At 33.1% G+C, this 21,066-nt stretch overlaps 1 protein-coding gene across 1 annotated transcript in view; it reads left to right on the top strand.

Annotated features, from left to right (window-relative positions):
- The window catches only part of LOC149799248 (growth hormone-regulated TBC protein 1-A-like), a 76,223-nt gene extending 57,263 nt beyond the window's left edge, over positions 1 to 18,960 (top strand). Inside the window, exons 9-10 of the mRNA XM_089958528.1 lie at positions 2,467 to 2,655; positions 3,039 to 18,960. Of these exons, the coding sequence (XP_089814654.1) occupies positions 2,467 to 2,655; positions 3,039 to 3,119 (270 nt within the window). The 3' untranslated portion in view covers positions 3,120 to 18,960. The remainder of the gene's footprint in view (positions 1 to 2,466; positions 2,656 to 3,038) is intronic.
- Positions 18,961 to 21,066: the final 2,106 nt, after the last annotated feature.

A 21,066-nucleotide genomic window follows, 5' to 3' on the forward strand; every position in this document is an offset into this window, starting at 1 on the left:
TATTCAGGTGGTCATTGTTACAGATGATTACATAAGGGTCAGCAGTGTCTATGTCTGTTCTCGCGATGTGGTCGTTCATAGAGCTGGATACTGGGTCCTACTTGTACATATGGATGGTGGCGATGATAAGGCTAAGTGCTGGAATAGAATACATGTACCGTAATGTGGTTTACAATAGGAAATATAAAACACTATATAAAACACTATAAACATCCCAAAAAAAAATTTCATATATTGGTATTGAATGTATTAATGGTTATTTTTTACAGGGAATAATTAAAAGTCTGTGGAGTTTATCCCTGTTTTTGTGATACTTTCGTTCACAGCAATGTCGAAATGCAAATTGCCAAGACATCATGGTCGCTGGTTGCATTCAGCAGGTGGTCACTCACAACAGAGCATTCATATAATAAAATCGATCCATGCTTAACAATTGTAGTCGGAAATGACAGGTTGTCACTCATAGCAGAGGTTGCTCAAAACAGTTTTTACTGTACTTTTAAAAAGTTTTTTTTTTATGTACGAGAAAAATACATTGTGTATGAAATTTTAGGACCCAAGTTATGATCATGCCATATCCACTTGTGTTGTAATGGAGCATGCTATACTGGGTTCATTCATTTTCTTGCACATTAAAAAACAGAGTTATTCCTTTTTACTTAACCTAATCTAATTTCATGGAAAATCTGCAACTCTTTTCTGTATGACTTTCAGATAGTTGATCCAGTGTTTTATGTATATCTATAATTTTGTAACTCCTGGTACATGATTTCATCAAATTTTTATAATGTTTATTCATGGCTTTAAATCATACAGATTATCTTTAGTTGAATTTTTACCTTTGTGACTAGGGTCTGTTGAAAGCATAAACTTGCATAGGATCTATAAATAGATGCTTTCATATGTTTCACAATTACTAATATTAATCTTAATAATAAGACTTAATTATGACTTTGGGTTAATTTTTCATTAGCTAATGGGTTTGGACAGTTCTAGAAGAATTCATTAACTTCCCATAGGTTGGGCTAGGTCACATAAATAAACAATTTCGAAATAAATTGAGTAGTGTGATCTGTCAATTGGGATATGTTGTGGATTCATCATTTTGGATGTATATAAGGAGAGAACTGAGTAATCAGACTCATTCCTGTTTTTAGAGTCATAAATAATTTCTTGTGTTCTTGTTGTATGTCAGAGGTTGTGTTTTTTGTTGTACTTAGATATTCAAGAGGAAAACATTTGTTTCGACTGTTCAGTGAAAATAGAAAGTGCTCATTATTTTGGACTATAATATTATTCTGGAACTATGGTGTATTATTCAAAGGAGTTCTGGACAGATCAGTACATTTCCAATCTTGAACTTTATACAGAACTGTTCATTCTTTGTCAGGATAATTTTGGATTCACTTCTTAATAATGTAAGTTCCTCACGTTTTCATTTATAACTTTGATAATTGCATTTTTTGTTAAGTTTTTACAAAATTTGTTGGTTTTGCTTCATTCTGTTACTTAGTTGTGACCATAGAATCATAAGAAGTATTCCATTAAAGTCTGTGACTCTAGTTTGCATGACTACTTTCAAACATTGGATCCAGTATTGCATTAAAATATGCAACTTTATTCTGCATAACTTTCAAAAAGTAGATCTAGTATTCCATTAAAATATATTACACTATTTTCAGTATGACTTTAAAATGTTACATCCAGTTAAAACTGTATCGTCCCACTCATTATGGCTGGTAGAGCCCTATAGTAGTCAAGTCTATTAGCCAATCAATCTGTCTTTCTGTCTGTCAAACATTTGGTTTCCACAAGATAATTTCGTTGGGGATTGTTGGATTTTAATTTTCTTTGGTATACTTATGAGACGTCTGTAGAGTTTGATTTCTTTTTTTATATTATTTAGAGGAGGTATGACCACTGATTACCTTTGCTGCAAACTTTCCGAAATGCAGAATAACTTTAACCTGGATTGTTGGTTTCAACCAAATTAGGTATGCATGCCTATATTGATGAAAACGTGAATGAGTTCCATTTCATCTTTTACAAGAGTTTTAGCCACGATTGACTTGCCATATGACTTTTGTTTCTGCAGCATTCCAAGGATTTCTGGATTAAAAGCTATTTTGGAATGCAAAGCTATGTTGATGAAACCTTGAAGAAGTGTCATTTCATCATTTACAGGAGTTATAGCCCCTGATTGACTTTCCTTCTGATTGGTTTCTGCAGCATTCTAAGGATTGCTGCAATTCAGCTTAATTGGGCATGCAGTTTTATATTGATTAGACCTTTAACTTCAGCTTTCATTGTTCTACTACATCAAGGCATGGATTCTTGGATTTTAACCAGATTTACATTCAGCTTTATATTTATGAGACCTTGAATTATAAAATAGTTTGATTGCTAATGTTCCAGAAATATTTATACTGTATTTATTAATATTATTATTATCTTCTATTATTACAGACAGTATTGAGGATATGGGACTGTCTTTTCTTTGAGGGGCCAAAGATTTTACTCCGAGTTGCAGTGACCGTCATTCTGATAAACAAAGACAAATTTATGAGATGTACTAATTTCAGTGAGGCAACGACTGTGCTAAGAAATATTATAAATGACTCCAAGTCAGTGATGGACTGTCATGCATTTATTCAGGTAATCTAATGAACAAATGAATAACTGAGTGAATTAATTAATGGAGAGAAAATGAATTGATTGATTCATTAATTGTGCTATTAATCTCTTTTGTTGATTGTATATTTTTTATTACAAAGAAAATGCAGTTCTTTTATTATGGATGTTATCACCAGAAACTTTCTTAACAATATACAGACCCTAAATAACAGGGTTTGTTGAAAATTCAAATTTGCTTTGTTGTGACATTTTCTACGAACCAGCAGATACTGGGATTTAAATATTTGGATATAGTATATTTTCTAAACAGATACTGTTGTCTTCAAACCTTATGATCAGAAATTTTAACATTTAATTCTTCTTCACCATAATTTTCTTTCCTCTTGTAATTCTATTTTTTTCAGAGGATTTTTACAGAACCAAAGGGTTTTCCTAGATCTCAAATTAAAAAACTGAGAAAAGAGTGTATCAAGAAGATTCGCTGAATGATGATCCACAGATTTTGGGCAGGGGACCACAGTTCAACCTTGTCTTAAATATGTTTATTTATTCACTAATATTTATTTATTGCCTGCCTTATCAATAGCTCCAGATTGTGATCACTTTGAAATCCATGTATTTGTTTATACATCCCTGTGCCCATCCATCTGTCAACACTGCAGGTTCAGGTCAGTGTTAAAACTATTGGATGTTAAATACATTACCCAGTCATATTGACATTAAGAATTACTTTTGCTACTCCAGAATTCATCCCTCCCATAGACTTCTTCTTGTTGTTGTTGTTGGGTTTAAAGTCATTTTTCAGCACATGATAGGCTATGCATGGTGGCCAGTATTAATGATGGAGGAAGAACCCGGGAAAACCCCAGGAAGAACCACCGGCCGACGAGAAGCTACTGGCAAGCTTTTTGACATACCCACATTGGCTAAATCGTAGACTTGAACCCACCCAGACAGAGGTAAGAAGGCAGTGATCTGTCTCTCTATCTATTCCAGGGGTCTCAAACATGTGGCCCACAGGCCACATATATCCCACCAAGAAGTGTCATGTGGCCCACAAAAGTATTCGAGTCACAAGGTGTCATGAGAGATAACAAAGGTGATATGGCCCTTGGGTCATCAAAAATGCCCTCATGGGGCCCCCAGGGTGGTCTGAGTTTGAGACCCATCATTCTATTTGATGTATAGATAAAGGTAAGTCATTCTTACAGATTACCTCTCTTTACCTTGCTAGGTGACATTCCATATACAGTATATCTAGTTTTAATTTTCTCTGGTTCTTGTCAACAGGCCTTCATGCATCTGTGGATTTCAGGCGAAACAACAAACTGCCCATCAGTGTCTCTCCATTCCCAGACCCAAAAGTATGGACTGTCAATGCCCTTTCAATTTACTGGGAGGGAATCTGGATTTCTGCCCAGTCCTCTGCAGTTTTGATTGCCAAGTTATTCCAGAAAATGATGGACACAAATTGCATGGTAATTCTGATTGCCACTCTCTATGCTTTGTCATCAGATATGAACTACCTACGGTTTCTTTATGACCATTCAGTCGTTTTAATGACACAACTGGGTTTCATTGCTACAAACAGGTTTTTGTCTCCTGGCAACCAGAAAATATTTGGATGGAACTTCTTTTTGATTGATCCTTTGAGAGAGGTAAGGTTACAGGACCCAGTATGGTATATGCTTTCCAAATCTATCTAAAGTGCACAAAGTCTACCCAGTCCAGATGCCAGAGGCTTTTTCTCTCATTAAAACCAGGGAAACAGGACATAACTCCACAAGCATTATCATATCATCCTGGCAAAAGGGAGTCATCCAGTCAGCATACTCTGATCTCTCAGATTTGGGCTCACAAAATATGTGCTATTTCTACAAGCCTTGCCTTTCAACACAAGGTCTCAGTTAAAGCCATTACAGAATCAGCCAAGTCCACTTTTTCCACTTCTGTTTGCATTACATGGCCTCCCAAAACATGGAGTTGAATCTAATTGGTCACTTGGTCCATTGGTGGCTGTCTAGACATTCACCAGACCATGCCACTCCAGACACAACCATATTCTCATGCTCAAACAACCTTTGCTGGATTTGCTTGAGAAAATCTTTCTTTGTAATTATTTGTCACGTCTGGATCCTACAACATAGTTCCTTGCACATGTTTATGCGCTTTTATTTTGTTGCGTCAACTATCATTATGAGAGTTCTTTTGACCCTGCAAGGTACTTTTAGGTAGAGGTCAGATGCATAGCATTTCCACCTCTCTCTCCTACTGTGATTGGGTAATGTATTTGTTGGAGAGAATACATTTTCATAGTAAATCATGTTTCTCTGAAAATACTTACCCAGTCACATTTCTCTGAATCTGGGCTGTTCCAGTTAAACATATCTGGGACCCAGGGAAGACACTTTTAATGTGGGGTACTCACCCATAAATGCAATTTAAAATTGTCTAATCATTTTCATTTGAACTGTGAAATCAAAGTACCCAGGCATATATTTTGAAAAAGCTGTTTTCCCTGGGTTCAGTCATCCTATCTTAGACAGTGCTCAAGTTAAAATTAACTATATCCAGTATATGGGTTGCCATTAGCAGGTTAAGGGAAGTGTATGTTTGGGAGGGGGGGTTTCCAGAAGTAGCAGAAGTATTTAACCTCTGAGAGTTATTTACCTTTGTCTACATAACTCATAGAGAGATTTTTCATGTCTATGGGAGGGCTGGATCCTGGAGGTAGCAGAGGTAATTCCATAACGTTAATGTGATTGGGTAAGTATTTTCAGAGAAATATAAATGACTAGAAAGTATCCTTTTTTAATTAAGATCAGAATTAAAGATTTTACTCTGTAGCTGAATGAAATACAGTAAGGCGGTATGTTTGTTAAATTTATGAACAATTTCATTAAGCAGGAAAAATGCAATCCATTGAGAAGTTCTGCTGAATTTGGATAATGTGAAACCAATTGCAGTGATTTAGAATTTGCTCAAGATCAGAAAAATACAGGCAGTTGTCTATGACTGTTTCATTAATATGGTCATTAATTTCAAGTAAAAGTACGTGGATGATACCAAAACAAGCACTGAATAGTCTCCTGGAGGTTATATAATGGCAGTTGGTTACCAATTTTGTAATTTTATTCTTAAACTAATTCCATATGTATACTTAGACTGAAATTAAGTTTTGAATTTTATTATGAAGTGCATAAAATTAGAGAACCATTCCATAACACAGCAGAAATGGTGGTAGATTTTCATTGTCATAGAGACTGTCAGAAACTGTTTAGTAAATCTTGCATCTAGATATTATTTCTTTAACAATAGAAAATGGTAACATTTACTTTGAGGGTATATCTTGTTTATTATTCAAATATTACCAGATAGATGAAGTTGTTGCTGAAAAATGCCAGTGTTGTATTTTAGATAGAATGAACAGTATAGACTGGTCTGCTGTTACATTTTATGGAGACAGAATGAACAGTATAGACTGGTCAGCTGTTGCATTTTATGGAGACAGAATGAAAAGCATAGGCTGGTCTGCTGTTGCGTTTGACAAAACTGAATATACATTACCTTTAGAGGGACATACATTGAAAATAAGTAAGTTCTCTAACTTAAGTTACAGTATATAACCACTTAGAACTCAAGTCCAACTGCAAACTGCACAAACCCAGATCTGCAGTTGCATAATGTGCTGGCAGATCTGTGTCTTTGCAGTATGTTAGGAATAGTCAGTAGAAGAAACAACATAGACCCTAATCTGCCAGTACATCATTCAATTGCAGAACAGGGTATATGTTATTCACAGTTGGACTCAGTTATATATGAGTATGTACAGTACCTGTTAGACTGTAGATGATAAAGAGTAGGGCTGGGTCAGTATACAAATAAATTTGTATAGTGTGATACTCCAGTTTGATGTAAGAACAGAAAGTCATTTTTATCTATATTATAAAACAAGAAATGCTAGAATTACAGAAAATGCTCAAGTTACTATAAAAGGTTTTTTGAAATAACTGGAATAAATCAATAAATTATTTGTTTTCCATATGAATTGATCAGTCACACTTCAGACTTAATACAAAGAGCTACATGTCTAGGTCTTGGTTTGCATCTTTGTGCACAAGCAGTAGTGGAGTGAATGTGTTCCTTGGAAAGTTTCAGTGTAAAATGCCTTTAAGTTAGGCAAAAACATAAAATTTACAGGTAAACTATGTTTGAATAGTATTAAGCATGTATTGTCAATATACATCATGTCATGACAAAGAAACTATTTTGTTACAAATTAGGGTTACGAGTCATAATGTATCCTTTAAATCACCCCAAATGTAATTTTTTATGTCACATATCCTATTGGATGGTTTAAAAATTATGAAGGTATTTAAATTGTTTCCCATTTGTTTTCTTTGAAATAAATGGCTGATGAAAATGAACATGTTGCCAGAATTAGTAACAAAGGTTAGTGCTTTTGTAGTCTCAGTGTACTTGAAGACTTGGTGCTACCCAGAGTAGAAAGAAGTCTGAATGATCAGTTTTTGAAATCCTAAGACATTATAATTTTTATTAACTACATATAAATTTATATCTTTATGAACATCTAGTAGATGTACTGTGATATCCATTTATTTTGACCTATGAGTGTTTTAGCCTTTCTGTGCTTCAAAGCTTACTTTTTGTTATTTTATTTAAAATCTTTACCAAAGATACATTTTTTCTGATTGTCATACATACAAATATGGTTATGTAGTTTATGTGATGTGAATGTTGATTGAAGAGACTTGTATTCATTAGAGATTTGTCAGCATCCTGGCCCCACATTTTTAAAGCTTCTTGAGCATGACTCAGACCCCTCCCTGCCACATTTTCTTTTCTAATCTGATACACAGAAGCATCTCAATAAAGGACACTCATAGAACCAATTAAAGTGGGGGTATTATTATACCCTCCTTCTGTCTGCTCATCTGTCCATTAGCATATTTCCTTCTAAACATTTGGGTGTAATTATGTTGCATTAACCATCTGTACAATTTGGTGTCATCCCTGGCTCCTGCCTCTGGGTTACCATGGAGGGTCATAGGTCAATTAAAAGATTTGAAATAATAATCACATTTGTATACATTTTCAAATCAGATATGTGGTACTTAGAGAAAGGCACTTTATGTGTAACTTATTTGGCATTATAATCACTGTGCCTTAGGGTGGGGAACAGGGTTTGGATTATGCAGTAAATCAGCATGGGGGTTTGCAATGATGAATCATTACTGTTAGATTTGTTTCTTTCAAAGACAGGTGCCTTTAACTGAATGTAAGACAAGGAAATAGAAATATTGTCCTTAATTTGCAGTTTTCCAGTTATGAAGGTTTCTGCTGAGACAGGTTCAATATCATTTGAATGAATCTGTCTCAGTACAAATAAGTGTAAAGAAACAGCATATGTTAAGGAAGTCATAAAGGTTCCTTTCTAACAGCATGCAAAGATAATTTTACAAGTTCCAACTTGAAGTTTAAAGAATTTTGAAAATGGGGGCCAGAGACACTTTGTATTAATTGACATATGTTAAATCATGAAATCCATTGTTTGGCAATCTACTGAATTTATAACCCATTGTTACTCAAGTCCTCAGGAAAAGTATCAATATTACATTTATTTAAGATGTAATCTACAGCTTGCTCAAGATAATTTTCAAATTTTTAAAAAATGGCTGGTTCATAATGAACAGGTAATTTTTCATAATGATCTGAAGAAACTATATATTGAAAATCATGGTGATTAATTATATAGAAATTGTATATTTGGAAATTATTATGGTTTTTTCTTCAGTCTTTACAACAATTTTGCCACCTTAGCCTGAATAATGAAAATTCTTTTACAAAAGAATCATACAAATTCAACATTACTTGATTATTGTACATGTATATTATCAAATTGTTGAATGTCATATGTGGTGAGAACATGATATGAAAATGGATAAGATTGTTTACATAGAAAAATACAAAATTTCATGACAGTAAAATCATAAGGGTCTCAGTGCATTGAGTAGCAATTTTACATTCTGTATCAAATATACTAAAATGTAATAATGCAAAACCATTTTGATTTTCATTATGATACTTGTTCTGAAGTAATTTGTTTATAACAGTTCTTTTTTATTTCTTGTACATGTTTATTAGCTCACCTCTATGAAATAGAAGTAATATATTGTACAACCCCAGTGTCAGTATCAGTGTCAGCATTGTCATCCCTACACATAAAAGCATATACGTACACCCTCAATGAATATCAATGATTCTTTCTTCATAACTCATCTAGGAGTGATTTCATTGCATCTGTCCCCTGTGGATGGGGCTGAGAGGCTACCTTGGTACATATATGAGAATCATTCTTGGTTAAGTTTTTGCGTTGAGCTCAGTTTTTTTTGGCATAATGTATAAGTGCTATTAGGTCTAGTACCATGGAACTTATTCAGGGGATGCATCTACACTATTATCACAAAAGAAGGTCACTGTAATCTATATTGCATGTTTCGTTGACTTTAGTTAAACATTGTGGCTCAGATTTATGTCTCAAGCTCTGAGCATGCTAGAATCATAAAATGAGATGATTTTATGTATCTCCTCCTTATCACAAAAGAAGGTCACTGTAACCATCATTTCACATTTTACTGGCTTAGGTTAAAAGTTTGCTTTTTGATCATGAGCCAATAGGTTTTTTTGCGCACTTAGCACTGTTATACCTGGATTCATTAGACTTGTTGAGTGGATGTATCTGGAGTAACCTGTGACCTATAATTCACTTTTCACTGACTTTGATTACATTTTTTGTTTTAAGTGTGTTTCTTAAGCTATGTTAATGATAGAATCATCAAACTAGATGATTTTGTGCATCACTACAAAAGAACAAAAGATTTTTTCTGATATATATATTACATTTTTGCATTTAACTTGTGGCCAGTTTTTTTGCATCCTGTGTATATACTGTTAGACCAAGAGATATGATACTTAGTGAAGAGATACATTTTGATGAGTACTATTACCTCATCACAAAAGTAGGTTACAGTGACCATATGTCATACTTCACTGACTTTCGTTAAATTTTGTGTCTTAAGTTTATTTCTCAAGCTCTTTTCATAGTTGAATCTAGATCACTGTATGCATCTCTATTAGTATCACACCTTTTCATCAAATCAAGGTCACGAAGATTCACGTTTCACATTTTACTGGTTTAGGTTGAGTATTTTTAGTTTAGCTCATGACTACATAAGTTTTTTAGCACCATGTATAGAGAATGTTTTACATAGATTACTGCAACTAGGTGATGGGATGCATCTTGATTTTTTAGCACAGTTTATTGCAAAATGTAGATCACTGTTACACATATTTCATACTTCACTAACCTGGGTTCAGCCAGAAGCACTGTTCATACCAGTTCTGGAAACTAGATTCTGTGATAGTATTACACCTTTATGACAAATGGTCATTGTTACCTATATTTCTTTTATACTGGCTTTGGTTGTTTTTAAATTTAGTCTATGACCTCATTAGTGTTTGACATGTTATATGTACATTAGCCTACCCAGAGTCATGAAAATTGGTGATTGGATGCATCTAATTAAGTTACACATCTTTTAACAATAGGCTGCTGTGGCCTATATTTCATGCTTCAGTGACTTTCTTTATATGTTTCATAAAAGATTTATTTTGGATGCTGTTTATGTTCCAGGTATGAAACATGATAACTGGATGCACTTCTGTGACAAAAGCAACCTTAAAATAATAGAATGTCACTGTGACCTACATTTTAGCTTTATTAAATTGGTTAAGTATTTGTGTTTATGGTCACATAGATTCATATATGCTAGACCTATATACATCCAGCCTTTTCAGAAGGCCCTTACCCACTGGCCAGTACAGTTAGAAGTAGAATAAATATGTTTATTCATTGGTAAGTTTATTATAATAATTAATGTACATGTTTTATTGTCATATTTTACCCTCACTATGTTAACTATGTATTGTACAGGTGTTTGAGTATAGGAATTAAATGAGGGGCCTGCATGCTGCACCTGTAAATGAGGTAACTATTAATGCATTAACTATGTAATGCTGTCTGTCATTCGAAGTTTACTCAATGCCAGTGAAACTTACCTAAAAATGTATGGCTTCTAGGGGTTGGACTGTGATAATATCTTGTCAGACAGATTTTTAAAACATTGATTCTTTTAATAAATGATAAAAAACAATATTAATCTGTGATTAGTATCAACTCATAGTGCCCCAGTGTTGATATTGTAGAAAACAATGTTCTTTTTTATTGGTTTTGTTCTTGGTTGTTGCTGTCTTTCTGCCCTGTGACATTCTTTAATAATTTTGATAGGTGGGTGGCTAGGTAGGTGATTACCCAATATGTCAGCACAATACTTGCCAATTAAAAGTTGAAATTTTAAAATGATTAAAAGTTCAGATGTTACAATAAGATTTCCTTAGCCAGAATTTATTTTCTGCATGATAATCAAATGATGTTTACAGTGGCTACTAGAGACTAGAAAAAGTAGAGGTGAGCTACATAATCATTGATTGGACTCTGCATTTTCCTAGGTTGTATTGTAATTACCAACTGCCAGTTATAAGCTTTGACCAAATGATTGACAGATTGACTTGCAGTGGCTGCTATTTTGGTACATTGACTCTCAGTGCCGGCTACAGATTTGCTGTCAGTGTTTGCTAATTGGACAATCATTGCCTTGTCAGTCTATGTCATTTTCAGTTGGTTTTTTCTAACTGGGAAAGATTGTATTTGCTTAATGTAGATAATAATGCAGGTTGTCAAGTTTTTGTCATTTTAAGATTTATTTTTGTTTCTGTTGTATTGGCATATTTAACATATTGACAGTATGCTACCCGTGACCTTTGACATCAAGTGCTATACCCACTTAGTTACCATGGATCCCTCTTATTGATAGTTTTTGCTACCTCATACATAATATGTGTACAACCATATATACTCACGTATAAGTCAAGTCCAATTGCATACAATATAAACCCTGATCTGTCATCTCATTATGCACTGCTAGATCAGTGTCTGTATTGTTTCTTTTACAGATTACTCCTAAATGCATTGACCCATATCTGCCAGCACATTATGCAATGGCAGATCCAGGTCTGTGCAGTTTGCATTTGGATCAAACATGTATGTGAGCATATATGGTATGCAATTATCATTTATGAAAGCGGTATGCTGAATAAATAAAAATGCACGCAAATTATATGTGGACATGAATGACATATGTATGGTTTGGATTTGGTGAGGTCTCTATGGAATATGGCAGTTACACAAGAATTTGAGAACTGAAAACATGTCCTTCTCTGAAATAGCATGTTTTTGAAGTTTTATGTGTTTTGTCAGTTTGTTTCAGGTTTTTAAAAAAAAATGTGTTGGTGAATAGTTTTGTGTTTAAAAATAGTTAGTCATTTTGCTCATTGTTATACTTTTTTTCAGTTTTTATTTTTAGCGATTGTTTATGTAATATGAATTTTTAATTATTATTCCTTGCATCTACATTTTGACTTTAATCTTTATATTCTATTTTCCTGTAGCAATACTCTATCCTCAGCAATGCTTTTTGGAATGTATATACCTGTTTTTCTTTAAGAATTTTAGTCTTTTTTTAATACAATTTTTTTACAATGTTGCGCTTAAGCTTGCATTAATCAGATAAGATATTTAGGTTGTGAGTCCAGCATTGTTTCAATATTATGGATGGAGTATTGTATTATTGATGGTGTATATTACTGATATTGGGGGCCTTGGGGATGTATCGATGTGTTGATAAAAATTTGAGAAAATCGTTAGAACCTAGTCACATTGTACATTCTAATCATATTGTTACAGTATAAATAATTAAGATAAGGAATATTTATATTATTTGGATAAATGTTCATTATAGACTTTGTGTACTTTAATATAATTTTGTGAAATATTTTATTAGCTTGAGGTACGCAGTAACAGTAAACATGATTCTTTTCTGAGTTTTTTCACCTATTTGCAAAATGTACAAACATATATTAAAGACAAATATTTTTGTTAATCTGCTATGCTTTATGATTTTAGTTCTTTAATATTTAAATACTTGCACTTTTACAAACTTTGAAACATTCATGTACCCCAAACTGCATTTGAAATGCGTTTCTTTTGTGTTTATGTTTCAGTCAGCCATCTCATAGTTACCGTTTTATCATAAAATCATTTATTGTTTATCTTGTCAACAGGTTTTCTTTATTGCTGTTTATGTTCATTCATGTGCCATAAGTTTGCATTTCAGTAGTGGGTTAATATTCTTCTAGCAAAGTTTTACAATACCACTGATGAAGGAAATATAAATTACTTCAGTATTTAAATCTGAGATTTTTCAATTAGTTTTACAGAAGTTGGGTTAATATTTTTTTGGCAAAGTTAGTTTGACAATACCTTTGATGAAGGAAATATGAATTTTTTCACATATTTAAAGCTGAGATTTTTTAATTTAGTTTTACGGAAGTCTTACCTGAACATATAATTAGTGACATAAGAAAAATGGTGAAAGTATTCAGTGGCAATCAGGAATTTGTTTATGGAATATAATTTTAAAAGGCTTCCAACAGTTAAACTCATTTGGTATGAGTTTTTGGAATATAATTTTAAAAGGCTTCCAACAGTTAAACTCATTTAGTATGAGTTATTGAAATATAATTTTTAAAAGACTTCCAACAGTTAAACTCATTTGGTATGAGTTATTGAAATATAATTTTAAAAGGCATCCAGCAGTTAAACTCATTTGGTATGAGTTATTGGAATATAATTTTAAAAGGCTTCCAACAGTTAAACTCATTTAGTATGAGTTTTTGGAATATAATTTTAAAAGGCTTCCAACAGTTAAACTCATTTGGTATGAGTTATTGAAATATAATTTTAAAAGGATTCCAACAGTTAAACTCATTTGGTATGAGTTATTGAAATATAATTTTAAAAGGCTTCCAACAGTTAAACTCATTTGGTATGAGTTATTGAAATATAATTTTAAAAGGCATCCAGCAGTTAAACTCATTTGGTATGAGTTATTGGAATATAATTTTAAAAGGCTTCCAACAATTAAACTCATTTGGTATGAGTTATTGGAATATAATTTTAAAAGGCTTCCAACAGTTAAACTCATTTGGTATGAGTTATTGAAATATAATTTTAAAAGGATTCCAACAGTTAAACTCATTTGGTGTGAGTTATTGAAATATAATTTTAAAAGGCATCCAGCAGTTAAACTCATTTGGTATGAGTTATTGAAATATAATTTTAAAAGGCATCCAGCAGTTAAACTCATTTGGTATGAGTTATTGGAATATAATTTTAAAAGGCTTCCAACTGTTAAACTCATTTGGTGTGAGTTATTGAAATATAATTTTAAAAGGCATCCAACAGTTAAACTCATTTGGTATGAAACCACTTGCACAATATTAAGGATGTGAAACAAAGCCTTAGCCATTTTATTAACTCTATTTCATTCATCATTTATGGTTTTTTGTTCATTGCTTATGGTTTATCATTTACCATTGATGTGTGTATTGCTTGCAATATGCATTGTTTGGCCAACACTAATTTTTTGTTTTTCATTCATTCAGCATTTGTTTTCTATTATTTTCTGTTTTCTTATTATTTAGTTTGTATGCTAATGGAGTACATAAATGTTTTGATTAGTTCTTTGTTACAGCTTACTTTTGAAAATTCAGGGTGGGCGTCTTGATGCCATACATCCATCCATTTCACAAAAACCACTTGGGATAGACAATTACGATTTGGAAGGCATATCTTATGTACATGTATATGAAGATAACCAAATTGATTTTTATGGCATTTAAGTGATTACAAAATTTTTTTAAATCAGATTTTGTGCATGTTTTTAAACTTAGTCATTTTAAGTTTGCTTAATTTAGTAAAACACAACTAGTACAGTTACACAAAAATGACTTGATCAAGGGAAAAAATTAGGTAGACATATTTATGTACATATGTAGATAAATTCAACAGAAGTTCATGTTAGTTATGGTTTTTCTCTCATTTCTGTATGTATTTTATTTTGTTGACCTGATTAGATTTATCTTTTTAATTTTTTTCAAGTTTTATCAGTTTTTATACTCCATTCATTAGTCTGTCTGACTGTTCCTTATTTCACTTCCTAACAATAACTTGAGTTCTCTGACATCAACTGTTACAAACTTTGTAATTAGCTTGCGTTTGGGGCAAGGAAGAAATCAATCAATTTCAGGCACAAAAGTTCAAACATAAAGGGACTGAAAGAAGGAAAACTGTTAGGAGAAGTCATTTAAAACTATTAACTTGTTTGCTAATTACTTTGACCAAAACTTTCTGAAGGTTTTAATTTAAAATAAGAAAGACTCTGGGAGAGGGGTGTTGGCTGCATATCCATCCACACCAACACCATTTCAAACATTTTCACTAAGAAATTTGTGAAAGTTACATAACACATAAACTGTGCTTTACTTGGTCATGTGTGAAGTCACGTAACACATAAATTGTGCATTACTTGGATATGTGTAAAGTCAATAACATATGAACTGTGCTTGGTTATATGTAAAGCCACATAACACATAAATGTGTGCTTTACTTGGTTATGTGTCAAGTCACATAGCACATAAAATGTGTTTTACATGGTTATATGTAAAGCCACATAACATAACCTGTGATTTACTTGGTTCAGTGTAAATTCACATGACAAATAATCTGTGCTTTTCTTGTCTGTGTGTGAAATCACATATGTGATCGCTTATAAGTCAAGTCAAACTGCAAACAACAAGTTTCATGATCTGCTATAGCATCATGTGCATGAAGATCAGGGTATATCTTGTTTTTTCTACTGATTACTCCTAACAAACTGCACAGACCAAGATCTGCTGGAGCATTATGCAATGGCAGATCTGGGTCTGTTCACTTAGTAGATGGGCCTGTCTTATAAGCAAGTACATATGGTAGCACATAAACTGTACTTTACTTGGTTGTGTGTAAAGTCAGATAACACAAACTGTGCTTTATTTGGTTGTGTGTAAAGTCAAATAACACATAAACTGTGCTTTGCTTGGTTGTTTGTAAAGTCAAATAACACAAATTGTGCTTTATTTGGTTGTGTGTAAAGTCAAATAACACATAAACTGTGCTTTGCTTGGTTGTGTGTAAAGTCAAATAACACAAACTGTGCTTTATTTGGTTGTGTGTAAAGTCAAATAACACATGAACTGTGCTTTACTTGGTTGTGTGTAAAATCATGTAACACATACATAAACTGTGCATTACTTAGTTGTGTGTAAAGTCAAATAACACATAAACTGTGCTTTACTTGATTGTGTGTAAAATCATGTAACATAAACTGCTTTATTTGGTTGTGTGTAAAGTCAAATAACACATAAACTGTGCTTTGCTTAGTTGTGTGTAAAATCATGTAACAAAAACTGTGCATTACTTAGTTGTGTGTAAAGTCAAATAACACATAAACTGTGCTTTACTTGGTTGTGTGTAAAATCATGTAACACAAAAACTGTGCATTACTTAGTTGTGTGTAAAGTCAAATACATAAACTGTGCTTTGCTTAGTTGTGTGTAAAATCAAGTAACACATAAACTGTGCTTTGCTTGGTTGTGTTTAAAGTTTTTCGAGAAGAAGACTTTTAACATACCTCTTTCCATGTGCAATATATCAGAGTTGTGTCATGAATTAGAGGATGATCAGTTCACCATGATTACATTTGTGTATATCCTTTTCCCCATAGTTCTAGGAGCTAATTATTTCTTTCATTATTGAAGTGATGCGTTGGAAGTAACTGCAGGCTATATTTTAGTTTGGCACTATGTCCAGAAAACATTTTCCATTTGGAATGTCAAAAGTACCAACTGAGATGTTGTGGAGAACCAGACAATATAATCTATAATGAGGCATGTATATATACAACTGACCGAGGGAAATGTTGCTTTGGATTAGAAAAATCCAGGTTTAGGTATCTCAAACTGCAATGCATATCTTAAAACAATGAGAAGTTCTCAATAGTTTTCACACACATGTATGGAAGACTGCCACGTCTTCTATGTGTTGTGTGTATGCAAGTATAGAAATCGTACCGGAAACGTTACCTGATAGAAGGATAATTTATAAGTTTGTAATCCTTTTACTACACAACTTGAGCACAATTTGCGGACTAAATTGTATGCTCACTAATATTTTGTAATTTACAGTATAAATAAATTCATATATATTTAGTTGACCTTTTTCAATAGCACCAGCATATTGTGAGAAAACTAGTTAAACATTTAATATATTGTAGGTAAGCATATTACATGTTCTTGTTAAAGCTGCATCATTGGAACATACATTTCTACCAGACAGGCATGATTGATGCTTTTTGTGCCTGTTACAGTTACAAAATATTAATAATGTTATTAATCAACCATTGTTATACCGGGACCTCATATTATTTGATCTTAGCATTTGGCAATAATACTGCATCTGTGGTTGTAATGTTTTTTTTTTACACCAACATTCCAGCATTTTGCTATTGTTTCTATGATACATGTTTCTATGATACAGTACTGCATAAGTTATCAGTATTGACTTGTAGACTTGGATTTGTATTCACCTGCCATAAGGTGAAACATATTATTTTATGATAATGTTTTTCCATTTATATGCCTGTTACTAATTTCATTTCCACACAATGACTTGAGTTTTGTGTCATCTGCAGTTGCTATTTATGGATGTCTTGCACTTGGGGGAAAGGAAGATGCCTATAAATTTTTGTGTCAAAAGGTATCGATCAGTGGTCAGTGGCTGAAAGAATCAGAATGATTTCCATGCAGTTTAATTAGTTTTATACCCCATACTTGGTTTCCGTACAGTATAATTAGTTTTATACTCCATACCTGGATTCCATACAGTATAATTAGTTTTATACTCCATACCTGGATTCCATACAGTATAATTAGTTTTATACCCCATACCTGGATTCCATACAGTATAATTAGTTTTATATCCCATACCTGGTTTCCATGCAGCATAATTAGTTTTATACCCCATACCTGGATTTCATACAGTATAATTAGTTTCATATACCGTACATGGTTTCCCTGCTGTATAATTAGTTTTATAAGCATTCACTTAACAATATTAGTTATGCATTACAGACTGGGACCAATTTGTAGATTGCTTGCACTTGGGGTAAAGAAGAAGACTTTTGATACAGGAGTCAAAAAGTTAATGGTCAAGGCAACTGACTGAAAGAAGAAAAATGGCTTCTGTACATTCATTAACATTAGTTTACCTAATGGACCTAAACAAAACTTTCTGGATGACTTGCATTTGAGAAAGAAAGTAATGTTTTAAAGTAGAAATGGTCAAAAGTTAAGGTCACTGTGACAGAATGAAGAAATGGTTTCAAAACAAACCATTCAGTTCTCAACTGTGTATCTTCTCAGTTTTAGAGAATTACTTCCAGGTTGAGTAAGACTGAAGTCTATTGGTTTTTGAGTCCAAAGATCAAGGTAATTGTGACTGAACAAAAGACAAACTGTGCTGCATACCTTTTTTTGTAGACCACATATCTTGACCAAAATATGCAAAGGGCTTGCAATTTAGATATGGAAGAGGCTTAATTATTTGGAGGTGTGTGAAAAGGTCAGAGGTCAAAACCATTTATGCTTAAAGACAAATGGGTTTTGCAAAAACTTTTTTTCTCTAGCAAGTTCCATAATAAGAATTTGTGCATGACTTTCACTTGGAGTAATAAAAAATCTTTATTTTTGGGATCTATAAGGCGAGAGGTCATAGCCATGCTGGATCGAATGAGAAATATTAAATAGATTTTGCTTTGCAGGTCCATTTCAAGATGTTTACCTTGATGAAAGTCATGATTACTGAGAACCTTTACTCTATTTTATCCTCAATCAACCAATTCTTACTAGTGTCTTCATATAGGAACTCTAAAGTACAGATTGAGAGTATAATGTGTTGAAGTTTGTATTGTGGTAGATTATATATATATATATATATATATATATATTATAATAATCATATAAATCCAGTGCATTTAAATTCATTCAACATTTATTTATTGTACACAAAGTTTGTCATCACCACAGTGAATATTTCAAATGATTACACAGGCAAGAGTTGTAAAAAATGAGACTATATTGTGTCATATAACTGAGGAAAATATTTGATTTTTTTATGCAGATATAACAAAGTACAGCTTACAGTGATAGTTTATTTAATTCCATTCTGATCAATAAATGTTGTCAGTTGCATGTACTTCATTTGTTTTATTGCAATTAGCACATTTCACTTGGCATTAAGGCCCTTTATCTCTCATGTGTCATGCATTAATCAGCTATTGCTATTTTAAACTTCTTGAAAACAACAAAATTTGATAAAGAGCAAGCTGGTAGGAAGGCTTTCAGATTTTACAAATGAAGATTTACAAAACAAAATGGCTGCCATTACTAAAAGTAGTAAAACCATTTAATGCTTTTTCCAAAACCACTTAAAAGAATTTGACCAAACTTGATAAAAGCCATCTTTGCATGAAGGCCTTTCAGATTTAAACAGACGATACCAATCTGCCTTTAAAAATGACAATCGATAATAAAAATGAAAGAAGAATAAAAAAAATCTGTCAAGAAATGTAATTTGTAACTTCTTTACAAAACAAACTTGGCCATTTTCCACCAAACTTGGCACAGACCATACTGGCCAGTCTTCCACCAAATACAGCAAAAGCTATGAATGTTTTGAATGGCTTCTCCAAACCTGCAGAGCAGAATTTGATTCCATATGACAGGCAGCATCATCATGTAAATGCCTTTAAATTCATAAAGTTTATACCAATCCACAATTAGATATGGCTGCCACACCTAAAAATATATCATCCTTTAAATTACTTCCTCAAAACTGCTGAGCTTAACAGAAGGCATTCTGCAATAAAGATCTTACAAACTTTCTCATATGATGCTGATCCAGCTTCAAATATGACTACCATTTCTTGAAACGAAAAATCCTTTCAGTGACTTCTGCAAAACTGCAGAACAGAATTTTAACCAAAGCACCCTGGAATGAAGAATTCTCACATGTTTAAATTATGCTTACCAATCATAAAATATGGCTGCAGTTACTGAAAGTATACAAAATTTTAAATCACCTTTTGAAAACTGTTGAGTAGAATTGGATCATATTTGACAGCATTCTGGCATGAAACGCATTTCCATATCATATAAATGATGCAGATCTGTTGTCAAATATGACAACCAATACTAAAAATAATTAAAGATTGAAATGACTTCTTTTCACAAATCAATCAGCTAAATTTTAATGTATGACAAAATCCTGGCATAGAGAGATTTCAAATTTCAATAAATGATGCCAGTCAGCCAATAAAGTAGAAAAATATGCATCTTTATCAAAGAAAGCAACTAGAATTATATAAATCATACAGACACAGAGGCCTTTCAACTGATGCTGATGTACCATTAAATATGGATGAAGAAATTTCAGGAGAAAGCTTCCTATTAACTGGGATATATTGACCAACTGCTCTTGCATTTAGCTAATTGGCAGATGTCAGGCAGGTGAGCAATATCAGGCCCACTTTGACCTCCTGTTGATTATAAGCCTATCTTTTAGCTCACCTAAATGCTCAACAGAATTTCAGGGAGATAGAGCATGGAGATGTATGCAATTACCAAGAGTAAGATAGAGATGGCATGTGGAGATGTATGCAGCTACCAAGAGTACGATAGAGATGGCACATGGAGATGTATGCAGTTACCAAGAGTAAGATAGAGATGGCACATGGAGATGTATGCAGTTACCAAGAGTAAGATAGAGATGGCACATGGAGATGTATGCAGTTACCAAGAGTAAGATAGAGATGGCATGTGGAGATGTATGCAGTTACCAAGAGTAAGATAGAGATGGCACATGGAGATGTATGCAGTTACCAAGAGTAAGATAGAGATGGCACATGGAGATGTATGCAGATACCAAGAGTAAGATAGAGATGGCATGTGGAGATGTATACAGTTACCAAGAGTAAGATAGAGCATGGAGATATGCAGTTACCAAGAGTAAGATAGAGATGGCATTTGGAGATGTATGCAGTTACCAAGAGTAAGATAGAGATGGCAGGTGGAGATGTATGCAGATACCAAGAGTAAGATAGAGATGGCACATGGAGATGTATGCAGATACCAAGAGTAAGAGATGGCACATGGAGATGTATGCAGTTACCAAGAGTAAGATAGAGATGGCATGTGGAGATGTATGCAGTTACCAAGAGTAAGATAGAGGAAGAGCATGGAGATGTATGCAGTTACCAAGAGTAAGATAGAGATGGAGCATGGAGATGTATGCAGTTA

Source organism: Sinohyriopsis cumingii, chromosome 5 (assembly GCF_028554795.1).
Source record: "Sinohyriopsis cumingii isolate HCF-2022 chromosome 5, ASM2855479v2, whole genome shotgun sequence".
Taxonomy (NCBI): Eukaryota; Metazoa; Mollusca; class Bivalvia; order Unionida; family Unionidae; genus Sinohyriopsis; species Sinohyriopsis cumingii.